General features: G+C 36.9%; 1 protein-coding gene across 6 annotated transcripts in view; it reads left to right on the top strand.

Moving 5' to 3' along the window:
* ADAMTS18 (ADAM metallopeptidase with thrombospondin type 1 motif 18) overlaps positions 1–16,912 on the top strand; it is a 69,592-nt gene extending 52,680 nt beyond the window's left edge. For all 6 annotated transcript variants that reach the window (XM_021408802.1, XM_021408801.1, XM_021408805.1 and 3 more), the window contains 7 exons: positions 1,445–1,583; positions 2,613–2,739; positions 7,040–7,244; positions 9,503–9,694; positions 10,054–10,266; positions 11,200–11,347; positions 14,850–16,912. In XM_021408802.1, the coding sequence (XP_021264477.1) occupies positions 1,445–1,583; positions 2,613–2,739; positions 7,040–7,244; positions 9,503–9,694; positions 10,054–10,266; positions 11,200–11,347; positions 14,850–14,965 (1,140 nt within the window). In that variant the 3' untranslated portion in view covers positions 14,966–16,912. The remainder of the gene's footprint in view (positions 1–1,444; positions 1,584–2,612; positions 2,740–7,039; positions 7,245–9,502; positions 9,695–10,053; positions 10,267–11,199; positions 11,348–14,849) is intronic.

Below are 17,155 nucleotides of genomic sequence, written 5' to 3'. Positions count from 1 at the left end.
AGCCACAGTTCTTTTTCTTCAGAGTAGATCTGGCAGATTCCAGCCATAGAGTCTGTGGTTTTCAAACTCAAGAAGCTGTAAATTTTATAACTCTGCGCCCTGCGGTCAGAGCTGCTGAGTGTTGTGTCTGAAGTCAGGTGGTTGGTGTGTTAAAGGTAGACATTAAACAGTATTGAGGAACTGGAAATGTTTAAGGACGTTTTTTTGCCAGCTGTAAATTTGGGAGCAAATGCCAGTTGGCTGAAAAGATGCTGGAATGTGTCCAGTTAAGTAGAACTAGCACTGGAGGTCTTTCCAAATTTGCAGGTCTGATAACTTGGCGGTATATGCAGACTTCAGTTATTGGGTTGTTAAAGGAAGGCTTTATAATGAATGTTTGAAAATACGATAGAAAACTTTTTATATGCTCATTACTTTGGCAAAATTGTAACCTTGCAAAAGCATTGCATTCCTGATGAAAACTTGGTTGGACATTATGCATTGTATAACATTTTTCAGCTGAGTGCCAGGGACTTTAAATTACATGGTTTTGTGTCATGCAATATTTTGTCTCCAGTACTTTTCCAGAGTTTGATTTTGCCCTTTTAATCTGTAGCAAGGGTGACACAGGGTGTAAGAAACCTGAGCGTGATGCAGTTCCTGCTTTGTGAACACATCCTCTTGTACTTCAAGGGTGGGAAGGGGCTCTAGCTTTGGCTGCTGGCTAGGAGGAGAGGAAGTTACAGATCTCAGCTCCCTGTTATAACTGTATCTACTTCCCAGTGCACAAGAAGTGAGTGTAGCCCAGTGACTTCAAACATGTACAGAGCAGCCTGCATGATGTGCAGGATTTACCCAGAGGCGCTCACTCAGCTGGGGGCTGCAAGTTCCTGACATTACTGTGAGGTTGTTCTCTGAATGATAGATACTAACATCTCTTGTCCCAACACGCCAGGGATCATTTGCTCTCTTTCCATTTGCTGTCTTGAAGCACCAGGATAATATTGCTCCATAGAAGTAAAGCTGGTTGCCACTTCTTGTTTTTATATATATTCTCATCCTCCCTCTTCTGTGTTCTGAACTGTGTTATTTAGGATACATTTGTTTTGTTTCTTAGCTCTGCTATCAGGAAGTAAGGAACAGTTTTGGAAGACAAGTATTCACAGCCTAATACTTCAAGATATCTTATTATATGTTTTAAGCTTTACTCTTATTTTGGCCACTTACATACCACAACTTCATAGCAGTTGTTAGATCAGGCAAGAGCTCAGCATTACATGTGATCTTGAGATTTGAACAAAGAACTAGGTCTCTAGAAAACTATTTCACGGTGTGTATAAATACATTATGTATGTATCATGTTTAGTTAATCTTCCTTCCAAATCTTTTTTTTTTTAACCCCTTCCCCCATTTTTGTTGTTGTTGTTGTTGTTGTTAAATCCAAACTCCAATTACCCATCTATAGATCCTGTTACAAGGCAAAAATCCTGGGATTGCTTGGGAGTACACATTTTCCAAAATCAGTGAGAACAAGACATCTGTCAAAAAGCACAGCCACTCCTGGGTGACAGTGCAGTCAGAGTGCTCAGCTACTTGTGGTGGGGGTAGGTAACTTCCTAATATTTGATGCTCTTCATTTTCATTTTTCTTTATACATTCATCTCAAACATTTCAGCTGCCTTTAATTTTGCAAGCATGTGTAACAATCTATACCTTGAACACCTGGTCCTTTTTGTTTATCTCACAACTTATAATATAGATGAAGTACCTTCATTCTTCCTCCGTGGTAGAAAGAAGTCATGACAGTCTCAATTCATATCATTTACGGTGACGGTCTTTTTTTCTTCAGGTCAATCTGTGTGCATATCTTGCTGTTGAAGTAACATGGGAATTAAACATGTGCTTTGATGTCGTTGTAACCTGGGAACACAGAAAGATAACAAATAATGAGTAAATTTTATTTATCTGTACAGAGTAATTGAAGACTAAAATACTGTAAAGAACTTAACTGACAGTTGCACACTGATTTTCTCACTCTTTAATTACAAGTATTTGAGTTCAGCAAACTTAAACTCTGGAATTCTACATAAGCTAAAGATTTCTTCTTACCATACCCCTGTAGGTACTTGCTTTCCTCAGAACACGTATTTATTCTTTTTAAATCCTGGATGTTCTGTCAATGGAAGTAATTCTAGGATGTAATGAAAGCAGAAAACAGGCACATAGGAAATCCTGCAGGAAAAAACAAAGAACAAAAAGAGAACTAAAATTTGAGTGGCCTTTAACTTGTAAGTGGGTCATATAAACAAGGTTCTATGATGCAGTTGTCCATGATAGCAAAGAACTGGACTGAATGACGCAAGGAAATGCCATGTTATGCTCCTCAATTTGAAAAAAAGTGAAATTCAGAAATATCTTGTTAGCTTGTTGTTAAGACTTCACAGCTTATCAGTAGACTGTTTAAGCATTAAAAACCTGTTGCCAAATGAAGTCCTGATTTACTTAGTTCAACTCAGTGGGATTGTACCAAGGATGAGATTGGACTGGTTCAGATAAAATTCTTTCCTACTACTTTTCTTTTGAATTTTGAGTAAACATTTATTTTACTACATTTGTTTCTAATACTTCCATAGGACACATTACAGCAAAAGCAATTTGTTTAGAAGATCATCGTACACGAGTTAATTCCTCTTTTTGTGGTCCAAGGATGAAGCCTTTAACTGAAACAAAACTATGCAATACTCATCCTTGCCCAGCACAGTAAGTTCTCTTTATTTTTCTACCTTTCGTTGTGCATTATGACTGAGTGAGCTACCAAGGAAGTTCTCTGTGGCAGGCACGCAGAATTGTACAGCCCGCCAGATGAACCCATTTTTATTCTGTAATTTAAAACAGTAATTGTTTAAAAACGTTAGTTGTGTAGGCTTCTGCCCAATGATAATAATAGAGGCAGTATTTCTAATGTTGCTAAGCAAGACCTCCTGAGGATTGCTTGCAGTTCTGTCACCATGCTGGGGTTAGCTATGTGACACTGAGTAAATCTAAGTTACTTAGAGGCCCATTCTGCCACCTTTACTCACCTTGAATCAATAAGACCATTTCCTGAGTAAAGTGCTACTCCCCATGTGGAAGCTTGGCCTTCTGACTCAGATTCCACATATTAGATTAGGCTAAAAGAATCTTGTGAAGTGCAATTAGTGATTTTTGGGCAAAATACTTCATACAGTATTTTGATACCTATAAGGGGACTATCTTAGCCAAATAAATTGTCAGCAATGCTCCTGCTCCCACAAAAATAAATATAAAGACATTTCTTATGTTAACAGTCTTATTTTCTAAGACATAAGAAAGGTGAGATGCAAAGGAAGACAATGACATATAGATAAGCCTTTAGAATCCAGCTGGTATAAATCAACAGAGCTCCTTTAAAAACAAAGGAGTTACACTGATTTATAGTAGCTGTGGTAGGAGTCTTTGGAAAAAAAATGTTGTGTGTTCATATAATTAAACACAGTATCATGTGGCTTAGAATTTAAATGGGGAGATTTAAGGGTACACTGGCTGCCTTCTGCTGTTTTTTTCACATTTGGACTCCTGACTTTTGAACTTTAGCAATATTTTAATTTTATATTAAAGATCAGAAAAGACATTTTGACTTCCAGGACAGGAGATTTTCTACAGTGATATGTTGGAGAAAATTAATTGTTGCACAGGAAAATTAAAATTGTTGAAAACACAGTTCAAATGCACAAGCAGCAGAAGGCAGAAGTGGAGGAGCTCTGGTCCTCGAGTCATCTGCTGGTTGTACTGTGTGGCCATGAACGCAATAAGTGTAAAACCAGTTAGTTAAGCCCACTCCTATACTTGATAAAAATAACACACTGAATAGGTTTGCTCTATCTACCCCAGTGCAGAAAAGGATGATGGGGTGAGGCAAAAAGACAGATACACTTTACAGTAGCGTTGTTTTTACTTAAAAATCCATAATTTGCAATATGTTTAACATTCTAAAAAAATAGACCAGTAATAGTTTGGAATTTCCTGCAAAATTTAAAGATTACAGCAGAGAGCACAGAATCCAAATGGTAAATTATACATTACGACCACAAAAGGATAGAGATAAGATTTAAATAATGGCAGCATGTCACATCAGAGCCCCATGTTCCTGCTTCAGCAGTTTCTTTAGATTGCTTTTAGCCACATGATTTTCTGAATACTAATTTTAAGTAATCTTTGTAGCCGAACACAATCTGTTTGCATGTGACTTATCTCCTGCCAGAATTATTTTTAACCAATGAACGTAGTATCATGTCTGTAGAGATGTAGTGTCTGTGATGTTCCCAGGAGTCTTTTTCATCAGCTTATGCTCACCTTCATTTTCATGTAGCACTGTTACTCTGTAAAGCTTCAGCAAAATGATCTTTGTCTCTGTTTTCTCTCTCTGGACTACATGGTACAAATTTGTTTCTGTTAAACAGAAATCATGACACGTTTTGAAGATCCACTGGTATAACTATCACTGAAAATGCTGAATGTCCATTTTGACATGCAGTGCAATATTTTCATCCTGAAATTGTTCTGATATTTTCAGATTTACTACAACACAATTAATAACTTGATCCCTCAAAAGAGTACAGAAATAACAACAATAAAAGCCCCAAGCTTCCCAAAACTACACATCTGGGAAAAAAACAATTCAACTCACTAATTAATTATTTTTAAAACCACATGGGGCAACATTAAAAAAAAATAGTAAATATAATGGAGAAAACAATAGCAAATAAAGCAGAAACAAATATGGGGGGCATAATAGGGAAGGAAAGAAGATGACTAATAGACGAGATATAAGTGTGTCTGCTTTGTGACTTGAAAGAGAAGACTTCAGAGTTGTAAAGGTCAGTGCAGAACAATTACTGCATAGGAACAAAGACTGAGGGAGAATAAAACTACCATCCCAACAGTAAGAACACAGGCATCAGAACTGCACACTGTTGTTGGATTTCAGAACTGCCAAATCTGCTCATAATTACTTAGTTATTTGAGCTAATGAAAGATACTCTTGGATCACAGCCCAGATAATTCTGGAAAATGGCAGTTTACTAGAGGACATTAAAGCAAGTTTATTGCCCTCTCCTCTACGAAGAAGGGAACTTTCTGGACAGTTAGGGCAAACAGATTCTTAAAATGATTGCTTTTGATTGCTGTGCCAATCATGGTTGTCAAAAACATCAAGGCAAACTAATTAAAAGTTGTAGAATGGATTAAAGCTATTAACTTCTGTCCAGATGTTTGTATTGCGAAGGCCCGCATACTTCTAAATCAGACAAAAAGAAAACTTATGATGTGTTCTGGAAATACATAACTACTGACTTTTCATATTAATATTTCTTTGTCCTTAAATTAGGCCTTCTTATATTTCCCTCTACTTTTGACAGTTACTGAAGTTACCACACAGAGAGTCGGGATCTCTTCTGTTCCCAGAGGAATTTTACCAGGATAGGACTTTTATATATTTTTAAACAATTAAAATTAGTTTTGTTTTCAGGCAGATGTGATCAGACAGGCAAGTGAGGTGCTGGCCATCTTTCACACAGAAAGAAATGAGAAAAAAACAAAACCTTTCCTGTCATTAAAACTGCATGTAAGCAGCTCTTCTAGTCATCACAGGGTGAATGCTGTAGGAAACCATGGAAGTAGGATGGGCCAAGCAGCTGGATTCGAGACAAAAAACCCCAACTTTTTCTGTGACATAAATTATTGAAAATCTGTAAAATACTTAAATTCAGTGCTGCGTATTTCAGTAAGAGATTTCAAGTAATCATTTAATCATTCACAATTTCCTCTGTTTTCTTCACTCATTTTCCTATCTAGTTGTTCCTTATGGTCTTACATTGGAAGCCTTTGAAGACAGACACTTGGTTGTGTGTCTGTGAAGCGTTACAGAAAGGTTGGGGACCCACCCAGTGCTTCAGTTATAGAAATACTAAGCAGCTATTGACATTTCAAAACTAAACTCAGCCTAAGCAATTGGCAGTGATTCTTCAGTCTTTGTGTAATTTTAGTGACAGCATGCATAACTGAAGCTTGCCTGCGACTGGAGTTTAGACTTGCGCAACAGCTTTTGCTGGTTAAATTCTTACTGTTTTATTTAGATCCCACATCTTCTGTCTGCCAAATTTGTTAGTCTGAGGAGATTTAAATCCTCCAAATGCTATTGACAGGACTGCTGATTTTAGCATGTCTATTCTTTTTTGTAAATAGAGGCAAGCTAAGGTTTGACATTAGTATCACTGTACACTACCATGCCAACATTTGTTACGCTGTGACAAATACACTGGCAGGTTCATGCCTGCGTAAGTTGGTCCCATTCCTTCCCTGCAATGCCAGCTTTTTCCTCATATCTGCTTAGGTGAACCTTCCTCCAGTTTGTGTCTTTTGAAAGAGAAGGTAACAGGGAAAGCAACATAACAACAAAGGTCAGAACTTCCCAGTGAGCCAATCTCATCTACTTATAGACCTGCCTATCCATCAAACTTTTGTTCTCTTCTCTGTTAGTCTATTTGGAGGCCTCTTCAGCAGCTGAAGTGACAAAAGTGATTATTCACTCATTTCTGTAGAGAATATTTTTCTTTTCCATTTTTAGAGAGTATTTCAGTTAAGATACTGACGTGGTTAAAAAGGAATGATAATTTGTTAGGCAGATCTTTAGATTTTCTAGATACTCCACCAGCCTCAATGACAGTGTCTCTCTCTGTCCCCATGGAATTCCACATTCCAGGTTAGATTCATAGGCAAGTTAATTCTGGTAGATATGAGCTGTAAATAATTAATACTAGTTTTTCTAGTTGTATTACTTACATTTCATTCCAATCAAAATGTTCTCTTCTTTGAAGAAAGATTAAGTAACTGAGGTTTTTGATTGCTTGAAAAGATATCAGTACATCAGTAGAGTAGATTAAGCAGAATCCCTGAATAATTCTCATTTGATAGGTGGCTCACGTGTTGATTTTATAAAGTTAATTGGCATCCTGTGTTTCTAATATACATTTTCTCCATTAAGCTGGTCAGCAGGCGAATGGAGCACATGCAGCAAATCTTGTGGAGGAGGACAACAAAGTCGTCTCATCCAGTGTGTCCAGAAAAAGGCTTTTCAAAGAGAGGAGGTAGTGGCCCATTCCCTGTGTCCTGTTAGCACCCCTACACAAGTGCAGATATGCAATAGTCAAGACTGCCCTCCCGAATGGAGTCCTGGACTATGGTCTCAGGTAATCTGGAGAAAAACTTGTATTTTCTACTGCTGACATAATGAAAACTATGCCAAAAATTCTACACTGAAAGAAGAAATAGTGCAAACTGAGAAAATCAATATTGTGCAAATAGTTCTATTAATAACGATAACTTGTAAGCTATATTTTAATGAGCCTTCATAAGTCAGATAGGAGGGCTTCCAGAAGGGGACACATGGTGTCCTTTCTAGTACATACAAACAGATGGAAGATTTTTTCTAGTTTCATAACTTAAGGCTCAATCAATTCTTCAAAGACATTAACTTCTGTCTGAAATTAGTTCCTGCAGCAGTATTAACTTTTCTTAGAGATGATTTTTCTTAGAGATGATCGGCAGTCAAGGAATGAAGAAATATTTGGACTTGTTAATGCACACACGTTTTTTAATTGTGGATTGATAAAGCTGTGATTTACACAGCTTTAATTTTTATACAATAATTGTTTCTGTACTTTTGCCTTTGTGAGAGTAACTCATCTTTAGCAAGTAGAACACTGCTGCAGTTAATCTCCATGAGGGGCATAAGGCCCCTGGGCAGATTCCTGTGTGTACACACCCTGCTTCACAAACCTATGAAAAGCTTGACATTAAACCAGTCTGAGTTAAAAAGCACACACATGCTTACACAAAACTCATCTCTGCTCTGTCTGTGCATATTGTTGCTGCTGGCATGAGATGTGAATGTAAGGATAAATCAAGTATTGGGAAATCTTTAGATGTAAAAGACAGATGACAGTAAACTTACATAAAAAAGAATTATTTTGATTTTTCCATATTCATTTAGTGAGACCCAAGGTGGATTTAAACTTACTGAAAATTCTGTTGCTCCTTTGTACTCTTCTTGGTACTTTTATTCTTTAGGTGTTCAAGAACATCTTGACCTAAACTTTCCAGGTTGAGAAGCATACATTGCTTCTCCGTGTGAGTGTCCTGTAATGTACTGGGACAGACAAGTAACTTTTTCTTCCAGTGCATGTGAAGGAAACACTACTATGGCAAAAAGCTGTAAAAAAAAACAGATATGACGATTAGATATTTAAAAGGGAAGAACAAAATCTTCAGACACATCCACATTTTCAAACTTTATCCAAATTTTTAAAATAATCAATTATCCCCCTCTTTAGGAGCTGTATGATTCAAGTTGGGATTTCTAAATTAACGTATAAAAATTAGCTCCACAAGTCCTTACTTGTGGACTTATTGAACCAGGCTTATTGAACAAGTTGGCAAAGATTTTAAGAGTCAGCTGAAAGCTGCTATATCACAGGCTCAAAAAAGTTAAAAGAAAAAAATGCAAACTACCCAGTCTCTCTTCACAAATCAGAGAATCATTTAAATGAAAGGCTTTTCCATCTGTTTGGGGATAAGATTACAAATAGAGATTTTCAGCAAACAGGTATTTCTGTTCTATTTCAGTGCACTCTGCATTCATGAAATCTTTAGAAAACATTTATGATTTAATTTGTACAGTGATAATGCGGTATTCTGCATTGGAATGTGCCTGTTAATCATTATAAGAAGAACTTAGAAGAGGATGCAACAAGGTAGAAAGTCCACAGCATTATTTCAGGGCTATTTCCTCATTTCATCAGAAATGGCTCATTAGTGCATTTTGTTGCATGCTGAGGCAGTGAAAGCTATGGAATGTCTTTTCAGCTGAACCACAGTTCAGCAATACATATTTATTCACTAGTGACTTCTCCTGAGCTTCGTTGTAATCTTGGCAATTAACTTTGGTCAAGCCACTTTACCATTTTCTGCATCAGATTCTGTCTGCTTGTGAGATTCATTCAGTGAAGGAGTTATGTACAGATTCTCTAGGTAGTTTTCTCTGCCTCTTTCTCGTCCCTCTGGGCCAACATGAAGACAAGATAACAAATAGCTGAGAACATCTTGCTGTGGGAGATTTTCAGATGGGAGGTTAGAAGTAGCTTTCAACTATGCTGTCCGGAGAAGAAACAATTTTGCTCACAAGTCCAACTGCCCTCATCTATGGAAAAAAGATATTACTTGTCCTACATGGGGGCTGTTAAGAGTTCATTGTTCACAAAAAGAAAGCACTCAGAAGAACATTTTAAGACTGACATACAGATGTTGCTGTTATGGATTTTCAAGTTTACTTCCATTATAATGGCAGCTACAGAGCACGTTAACAATGGTTTCTATGTTCTGCTGTATAGTACAAATAATGTCAATTTACATTTCTTCTAGCTCAAATGAATATTTCTTTCCATCACAGTGCTCCAAGACTTGTGGGAGAGGTGTTAAGAAACGGGATGTCTACTGCACAAGTACTAGTTCTCCCAAGCTTAAAATCTTGCCTGAAAGTATGTGCAGCCAAGCCCATAAACCTGAATCCCAGCAGACCTGTGTGCTAGGACGCTGCCCCAAAAATGACCGGCTCCAGTGGGTGATTGCTTCCTGGAGTGAGGTACAGTCATGCTCAGTGTCTTCCTTCTCTTGTTCTGAAAATGTTGACTTGGGGACACACACACAAACTGCATAGGGAAAAAGAAAAGCTGAGCTGACAGTTGAAAATCAGGTGTTGTGGGCAAGCCACTATAAAAACACAGTTCTTTACATTCAGATGTAGTTAGATATACTCTGATGTCTTTGTTTTTTTGGACTTCCAGTGACTTAGCTTCGTATTTCTGTTTACACATATGGACCATGGTCTTTGGGGTTTTATAATGCTTTTGTAGTTTCACGTAATTTAGGCTGTCTTGAGCATAGCCCAGTCTCCTTTGAATGTGTTTCTACAGATTTAAAAGGTGTGCTTCACTTTTATAGTGCTCAGCCTCCTGTGGCCCAGGTGTACGCAAGCGAGAACTAAAATGCGGTGAGAAAAGCATCCATGGGAAATTAATCACCTTTCCTCAGAGAAGATGTAGAAACATCAAGAAACCAAACATAGACCTGGAAGAAGTTTGTAACAATGGACCTTGTCCATCCCAAACTTTGTATAACATGGTGTCTGGCTGGTATTCCTCACCCTGGCAGCAGGTAGGAATGGGAGGCTTTCTTGTCCCTCCCTTCCCATCCGTGATGTATTTTGGTTCAGTTCACTTCTTTGTCCTAAAATTCAAGAAGGTCACTCTAAAATGTTATTTGGGCTCTGGAGCCACTCGATTCCACGACTGTTTCCCAGCACTTCCTTTTCAGTCCTCTAAGTGCACTGTGATTGAACTATTACATAGCTATATGCACAATGTATTTGAGGATCTGCACAGATTGCCTGGAATTCCCTAAATACTATGATTAATTAGGGGATCAGTCTGTATTTGTTTCTACATTCTTGCAAATAAGCTTCTGTATTTCTGGAACTTATCTACTTTATGAGTCACATATCAATGAGCCACACACTCATTTAATAACATTTACATGAAACAATGTATGCCTGACAATTGTAATCAGATGAAAATGATCACATTTATCTTAAAGACAACTTTTCACAAAACACATACAAGTAAAAGGCTTATTCATTCTAAAATACTTCATAGATCTTCCTGCAAATGCACAGTGTTTTTCCCCAGATGCTGCCATAATTATGTTTCCAGTGGGAGCTTTATCTCTGCTCCGACAGCAGGATTGGGCCCAGAGGCTTAGAGTTCAAAAGAAGTCAGTGCAGCCAATCAGGAATGGGTTTTCTAAAATACTCCATTTATGTCTACATGCCTAAGTAAGGAACTAAATTTTCAGTCGAGTCCTTAAATAACCATACTTTTGAAAGGGTTCAGGCATGGAGAACAGATGCACACACCTTTAAAAATCTGGTCCTGATAGGAATCCCCAAGCATCAACACAAACGATCCTGACCTCTCTCTGAAAGTCTCATCTAAAGATGAGATGATCTTCAAAATGTTTTCCTTTGGCCTTCATGGGCTCTGAGAGACTCTCTATAATTAAAGATTTTTTGTTGTTGTTTCCTCTCTACAGTGTACAGTAACATGTGGTGGGGGAGTGCAAACCCGGAGCGTACAGTGCCTACGCCAAGGGAGACCAGCCTCTGGGTGCTTGCCCCATCAGAAACCGGCAATCCTGAGAGCCTGCAATACTAACTTCTGCCCAGCCCCTGCGAAAAAAGGTAAAACTCAGCTCTACATTCTGCAGCAGCTTATACTGATATACATAGATACACTCTATGTCCAGTAAAAATCACCTTTTCCAGTTACACCCACTTAAGATTTATATTTGACATGTTCCTCCACAAACAAATTTTTCCCATCTTTGCAGCTTTACAGTTACTCTTGACACTATAGCATCCCTCTTCCCAGAATTAACTCTCTTAAAGTAGATTTGAGTGTAACTGAGAGAGATTTTAAAAATAGAGTTATGTTTTAAAAAAAAAAAAGAGGTTTGTTTTTAAAAAGTTAACACTGTGTGGTTCTGAGCTGCACCTTCAGTTTGTTTTTGTGAATGTCCTATGCTGGTACTCTTTTATGATTAAAAATAGTGACTTTTGAATTAAACAGTAAGAACTTGCAATTTATTTTTAGTGTTTTAAAGTCCACGCAAGCTTCAGATTGCAACAATCTCCAGGGTGTTCAAAAATGCTTTGTCTAGAGTAGTTTTGGTTCTCCTCCTGATTAGTATGGCACAATAGGTCAGGGAAAATGAAATTCAGCTTTCTTCTTACTTATATGTCTGCTATATCCCTCTTCATCTCTTCAGTGTTTTGAGTTCTGGAGTAGCAAGAGGCTTTGTGTCAATGATGGAATGGGAATTCTCTCAGAATCACCAAAGAGAGAGCTGCATTTATCCCATCCAATGCATTTACTCACAAACTGGTTACACTTTGTGACTCCTTAAGTGAGGAAAAAAATTAATGGCGGTCCAGGTTTGTCCAATGTCATGTTAGCTAGACACGTTAGAGCACTTCGAACATGAACTTTCAATATACCATATATTAAGTGTCTTGTTACCATTTTAAAACAATATGCTGAGAGTAACATCTATAAAACAGGCTGGATTGCAAGGGAAATGAAGTAGAGTTGGGAGCAACGGTCAACCTCTGGCCCTGCATCTTGTAATTTGACTTTAGGCAACAACCCCTCTCATCTGTACTGATTCATGATATTCACTGTGCACATAAACTCTGTAGAACCTTGTGGTATCTGAAGAGTCAGACCATCCCACTGAAGTAACTCAGGACACACAGAGTATCAAAAAGACCTGAATCCAAGCTAGAATATACTGATGAAATGTACTTAAAACAGAGAAGTGAGCAGTTTTCCTGTTTTTATAATTAAATATTCTTAACAATTCAAATGCTAATTAACCTTCTAATAAGTTCTGCTGTACTTCATAATTTCTGTATTACATCCTCTTCTGCCATGATACAGCAAGCAGTCTTCTTTCACCCCAGCCTCCCCCTGCTATATTTCATGTCTGAAGTAATGTCTGTTACTAATTTTGGCCTTGGCCTATTTCTTTCTTGCCTCACATCTGCAGGAGCCCTTTCACCTTTATTATAACTGGGTCGTCAGGCTCTAGAGATCAATTATCTCCTCACTGCTCTCTAACTTTCTGTCTAAACCAGCAAAAAGAGAAGGAACCAGCTGTGCTGGAATCACATCGAAGCAAATCAGTCTCCATTATCAGCCATGCAACTCCAGCTCAGTGATCACAGTCGAGAAATTAATGTTTCAGGGAGAGTTTACACACTTTCCTAGACAAGCTGGGTCACTTCCATCTGTTAGAAGCAGTTACGGTCACCATAACTCCTAACAAATCCAACCGCTTGAAATGAATCAAAATTAAAACAACATGTAAATACTTGAGTAAATAGAAATAAGGAACTGACAGGCTGGTCTGCATCCACTGAAGCTAGTGGGAGTCTTTGTGTTCATTCCAATAGTCTTTGGATTAGGCCCCAAGAATAAAGTTTTTGGCCACACCTCTGTAATGTTAGCATTGCACTCCAGTCTTCAAAAGGGGGATAAAGATTTATTAACATTACTTCCTCAGTGTGTACAAAGTTAAAAAAAAAAAAAAAGAAAAAAACAACAAAAACAGTCATTAGTAATTTTTGAAATTTCGGGTGATAGTCCCGACTTAGAACAGCTTTTGTTACCTTGAGCTGTGCAGCTTTTCATCTGTTGACTGCTTTGGCAAAGTGGTGCTTTCTGTTCCCCAGTGCCAAGTTCCACTGGTGGATGGTAGTTGAAGTAAAGTGAAAGCTGGTGCTAAACTACCAGATCCATCCCTCCTGACACTTGATTAAGGCAGTATCCAGTATGACACTGAGTTTCCTAGTTTCTATAAAACTCTTTGTTCAGGGACAGAGTTTTCTTTACATAACATTAGCATTTACCAATGGGATTATGTTTTTAAAAATTGAGCAATAAAATGGCAGTATTTTTCATTTTCCTATTCATTCAAATAAATCTGAGGATGATAAAGGTACAAAAATATCACCATTGCCATCATAAAAAAGGAAGTTAAAAAGGTGAAGTAGTGACAAATCAAAAGAACTTCATACAGAGAGACTGAGATAGCTCCTGAATCCACATGGCTGATCTGAGAATGCAGACAGCATTGGCTAGATTTTCTTCAGTGTCTCCTTGTGAATTCCTTTTATTGACCATGTAAACAGAAGTTCTGAGAGTGGAATAGAATCTTTTCCCATGCTCACAGGAGATTTCAGTTTTGCTACAAATTTTGCTAAATCTCATTTTAATGTCTAGCTGCTCTCCCAGACACTGTGAATTTGTTTATAAATGATCCATATGGATCACCACTCTGCTCTTCTAAAGAAAAGAATCCACTCCAAAACTCTAGAAAGGAGTAACTCTGAAATGTTTTTAAAGCTACTGGGCCATGTGTATACATAAGTTTGTAAAATAAAAATCATAATGATAAATTTTTTCTAACTTAATTTTGTAATTAGAAGCTGGGCTTTTCAGAACAAGACATTGTCAGCCTGTCTCTCTTCTTAGTTAATTAAGTTTTCACCACTATGGCATAGTCAAAGTCCTAAAAGCATGATCCATGCCACCTAACTGAAGTGTTTAAGTTAGAAGAGCAATTCCTTATATTCTCTAGATAGTTGAATGCAGAAAAATAAGTCACTTTGGAAAGTGCTGGAATACAAACAAACAGCAGAGCATTTTGTGCATGTGTGAGAGACTATGATCCGTGTTTTCAATTTCCATGCATCATGTACATTCAAAACAGGCTACTTTGAAGCACTGGAAAACTCCATGCAATATTGGTATTGACATGCACTAGGGCATTTAAGCAGGTTCATTTGTACAAGTATTTGGCTTTAGAGCATTTGTAATCAGAGGTGAAAACACTACTTTCATCCACTACAGTTAGTGGTCAAATCCACATTTCATCCTATTTTCCTGAACTTCAAAGTATGTTCTGAATTGTTTAATGCTTTTAGCTTCTGACATTCCTACTGTATTAGCTCTATCAGTATAACATAGCAAAAAGAAACTGGTATTTTTGAGATGGAGGCTAGTTCATGGTTCCTTGTCTTTGAATTGAGTCACCCATCATATTTTTAGCATTACCAGACACATACAAGTCTGTCTGATTTGTAGAAATGCTGAAACATTGCTTGGATTTTTCTCTCTCAGATGATCCTTCTTGTGTGGATTTCTTCAGTTGGTGTCATCTGGTACCCCAGCACGGTGTCTGTAACCACAAATTTTATGGCAAGCAATGTTGTAAATCATGCACAAAGAAGAACTGATAGCAGCATGTTATCTGAACCCTTTGCTGACAAGATTTTCTTCTTCAATTATTGTTGAAATTAACTTTGCTTTGAGCCAAGACATGGTGCCACATAAACCACTGATGGAAGAGACGTTTTTTTTAAGGGAATGTCTGAGGTACAGTAATTGTTGGATATATGTTGAAAAATGAATGTTTATTTTTTTTTTATTTGCTGACCTCACTGAAGTACAGGGTACTATGGATCACTTGAACACTGAGACTCAAGGGGCAGTTCTTCTTTCTTTAAAAGTGTCACTTTGCACTGTCACATGTTACAAGGAAGAAAATAAGGCAAGGATGCCTTTTCTGGCTAATTTACCAGAATGCAAGGCAAAAGAGATTGGGAGCTCAAGGAATAAAGTTACAGCATGGCAGCATGACAGATCACGCAGTGAGAAGCCTTTCCTTTTATATCTTTTATGATAATATCGTCCCAGGGTAAGGAAGCTGTTTACTGCCATTTTCACAGAAAGACTTTCCAATGACTGTGTGGAGAACCCAGTGTCACACATGTGACCACGAGAAGTAAATAGTGCACTACAAAGATATATGGTGCTTCTCTATTGTACTTGCTGCTGGAAAAGCAAGTTTTGCATCATGCTTATGTTTTTATTGTTTTGAAGAATTCATTTTCTGCTTTTGTAGAAACTCAGAGGTGGTTAACTAGTAACTTGAAATGTATTCCTAGAAATATTCAGCGTTAGAATATTTGGACTTTTAACATTGCTGTGTTACAAGTAAAATAGAATTTCATATTTCAACTAACTCAAGGAACTCAGATTTATTGAGCTCAATGTTATGTTTTCAACTTTCTAAGCTCATAAGATATGTAAATTTAAAATTTAAACTTGATATATTAAAGTAGATTTTTTTCAGAAGCTAGGTTGTTTAAATGCCAAGATACTGAAGAATGTCTTCCTTTTAATCTCAAATCTCTGCAAATTTTGTTTCATCAGTTGCCCAAAGGAAATAACAAGAATATTACAGTCCATTAATTCATGCCAAACTTCTCTAAATAGTTATTTTTTCATACAGGTGATAAGAAAAAATTGCAAATACTAAGCAGATTATTTTCTCTAACCAAATAAAAATCATTTCTATTTTTATACGTTCTCTTAATACTTGCAGTTAGTTCAGAATCCACCAGCAAACAAAACAAATGTAAACAATATTTGTCATCAGTCTGTATCAAGATATGACATGACACTGTCAAATGGTACAACTTAAAAAGTTTCTGAATTAAAAAAATTCAACCCAACAGATTTGCCAAAACCGTTCTGAGACAGAGCTGTGTTCTACTGTAATTTTCTGGGGAGTGGCTATGAGGGACATATTTATCTAATTCCACCCTATCCCACAACTTCTTTTGATGAATGTAGCTGCATTTTACTGTTTTTTTAAAGTATCAATTCAGCATAAGATTCGCCAGCTCAGCACTAATGCCAGACAGTGGTCACTTAAAATTATCAGTTCCTTTTGCAACAATTTAAATTAAAAACATGTATTCTATGATACTTTAAGAAATGATGATTGGAAACAAATCTCAACTTACATTGCTTTGTCTTGATATTTGACATTGTATAATTATGAATTCTTTTCTAGGAAAACAACAAGGTTTTTTCTGTTTTTTGTTTTGTTTTTATAATTGTGTCCTTTTTATTTTTTGATGTAAAATAATTAATTTATTAATGCATAGCTTTTCCTTTATATTTCTTTGCTCACTTCCTTAAGTGAAAACTGAGGAAAGAAAATGGTAGTGTCACAAAATATGACTTATGATGTAAAAAAAAAAAAAGCAAAAAATATAAGTGTATTATTTAATTATTTTATAAGCTTTGTAATAAAGTACTTTAACTGTTTCATTATATTTGGAATTGTAAAATTCATGAATAAAATATGGAGGTTATAAATAAATATCAAGTAATATAAGTGGTGCGTGCATTTGTTTGTGTTTATGTTGATTGTGCTGTAATATCTTTAAAACATTTTCTTCTATTTTTTTCTACTACATAATTGTCTAATGCTGTTGACTCTGAACCTACTCCAGTTCTGTGGAGGGACAGCAACAAAAGCTGCCCCCGAAGTGTTGGTTCTTTGGGGTTGTGGAAATGTAGCCACCATAGCTATGTATGAATTCTCTGCCGAACCCTGCCCTTGCCATTCAGGT

This window comes from Numida meleagris, chromosome 10 (genome assembly GCF_002078875.1).
Source record: "Numida meleagris isolate 19003 breed g44 Domestic line chromosome 10, NumMel1.0, whole genome shotgun sequence".
Classification (NCBI taxonomy): domain Eukaryota; kingdom Metazoa; phylum Chordata; class Aves; order Galliformes; family Numididae; genus Numida; species Numida meleagris.
This window is presented reverse-complemented; position numbering and strand designations above follow the sequence as displayed.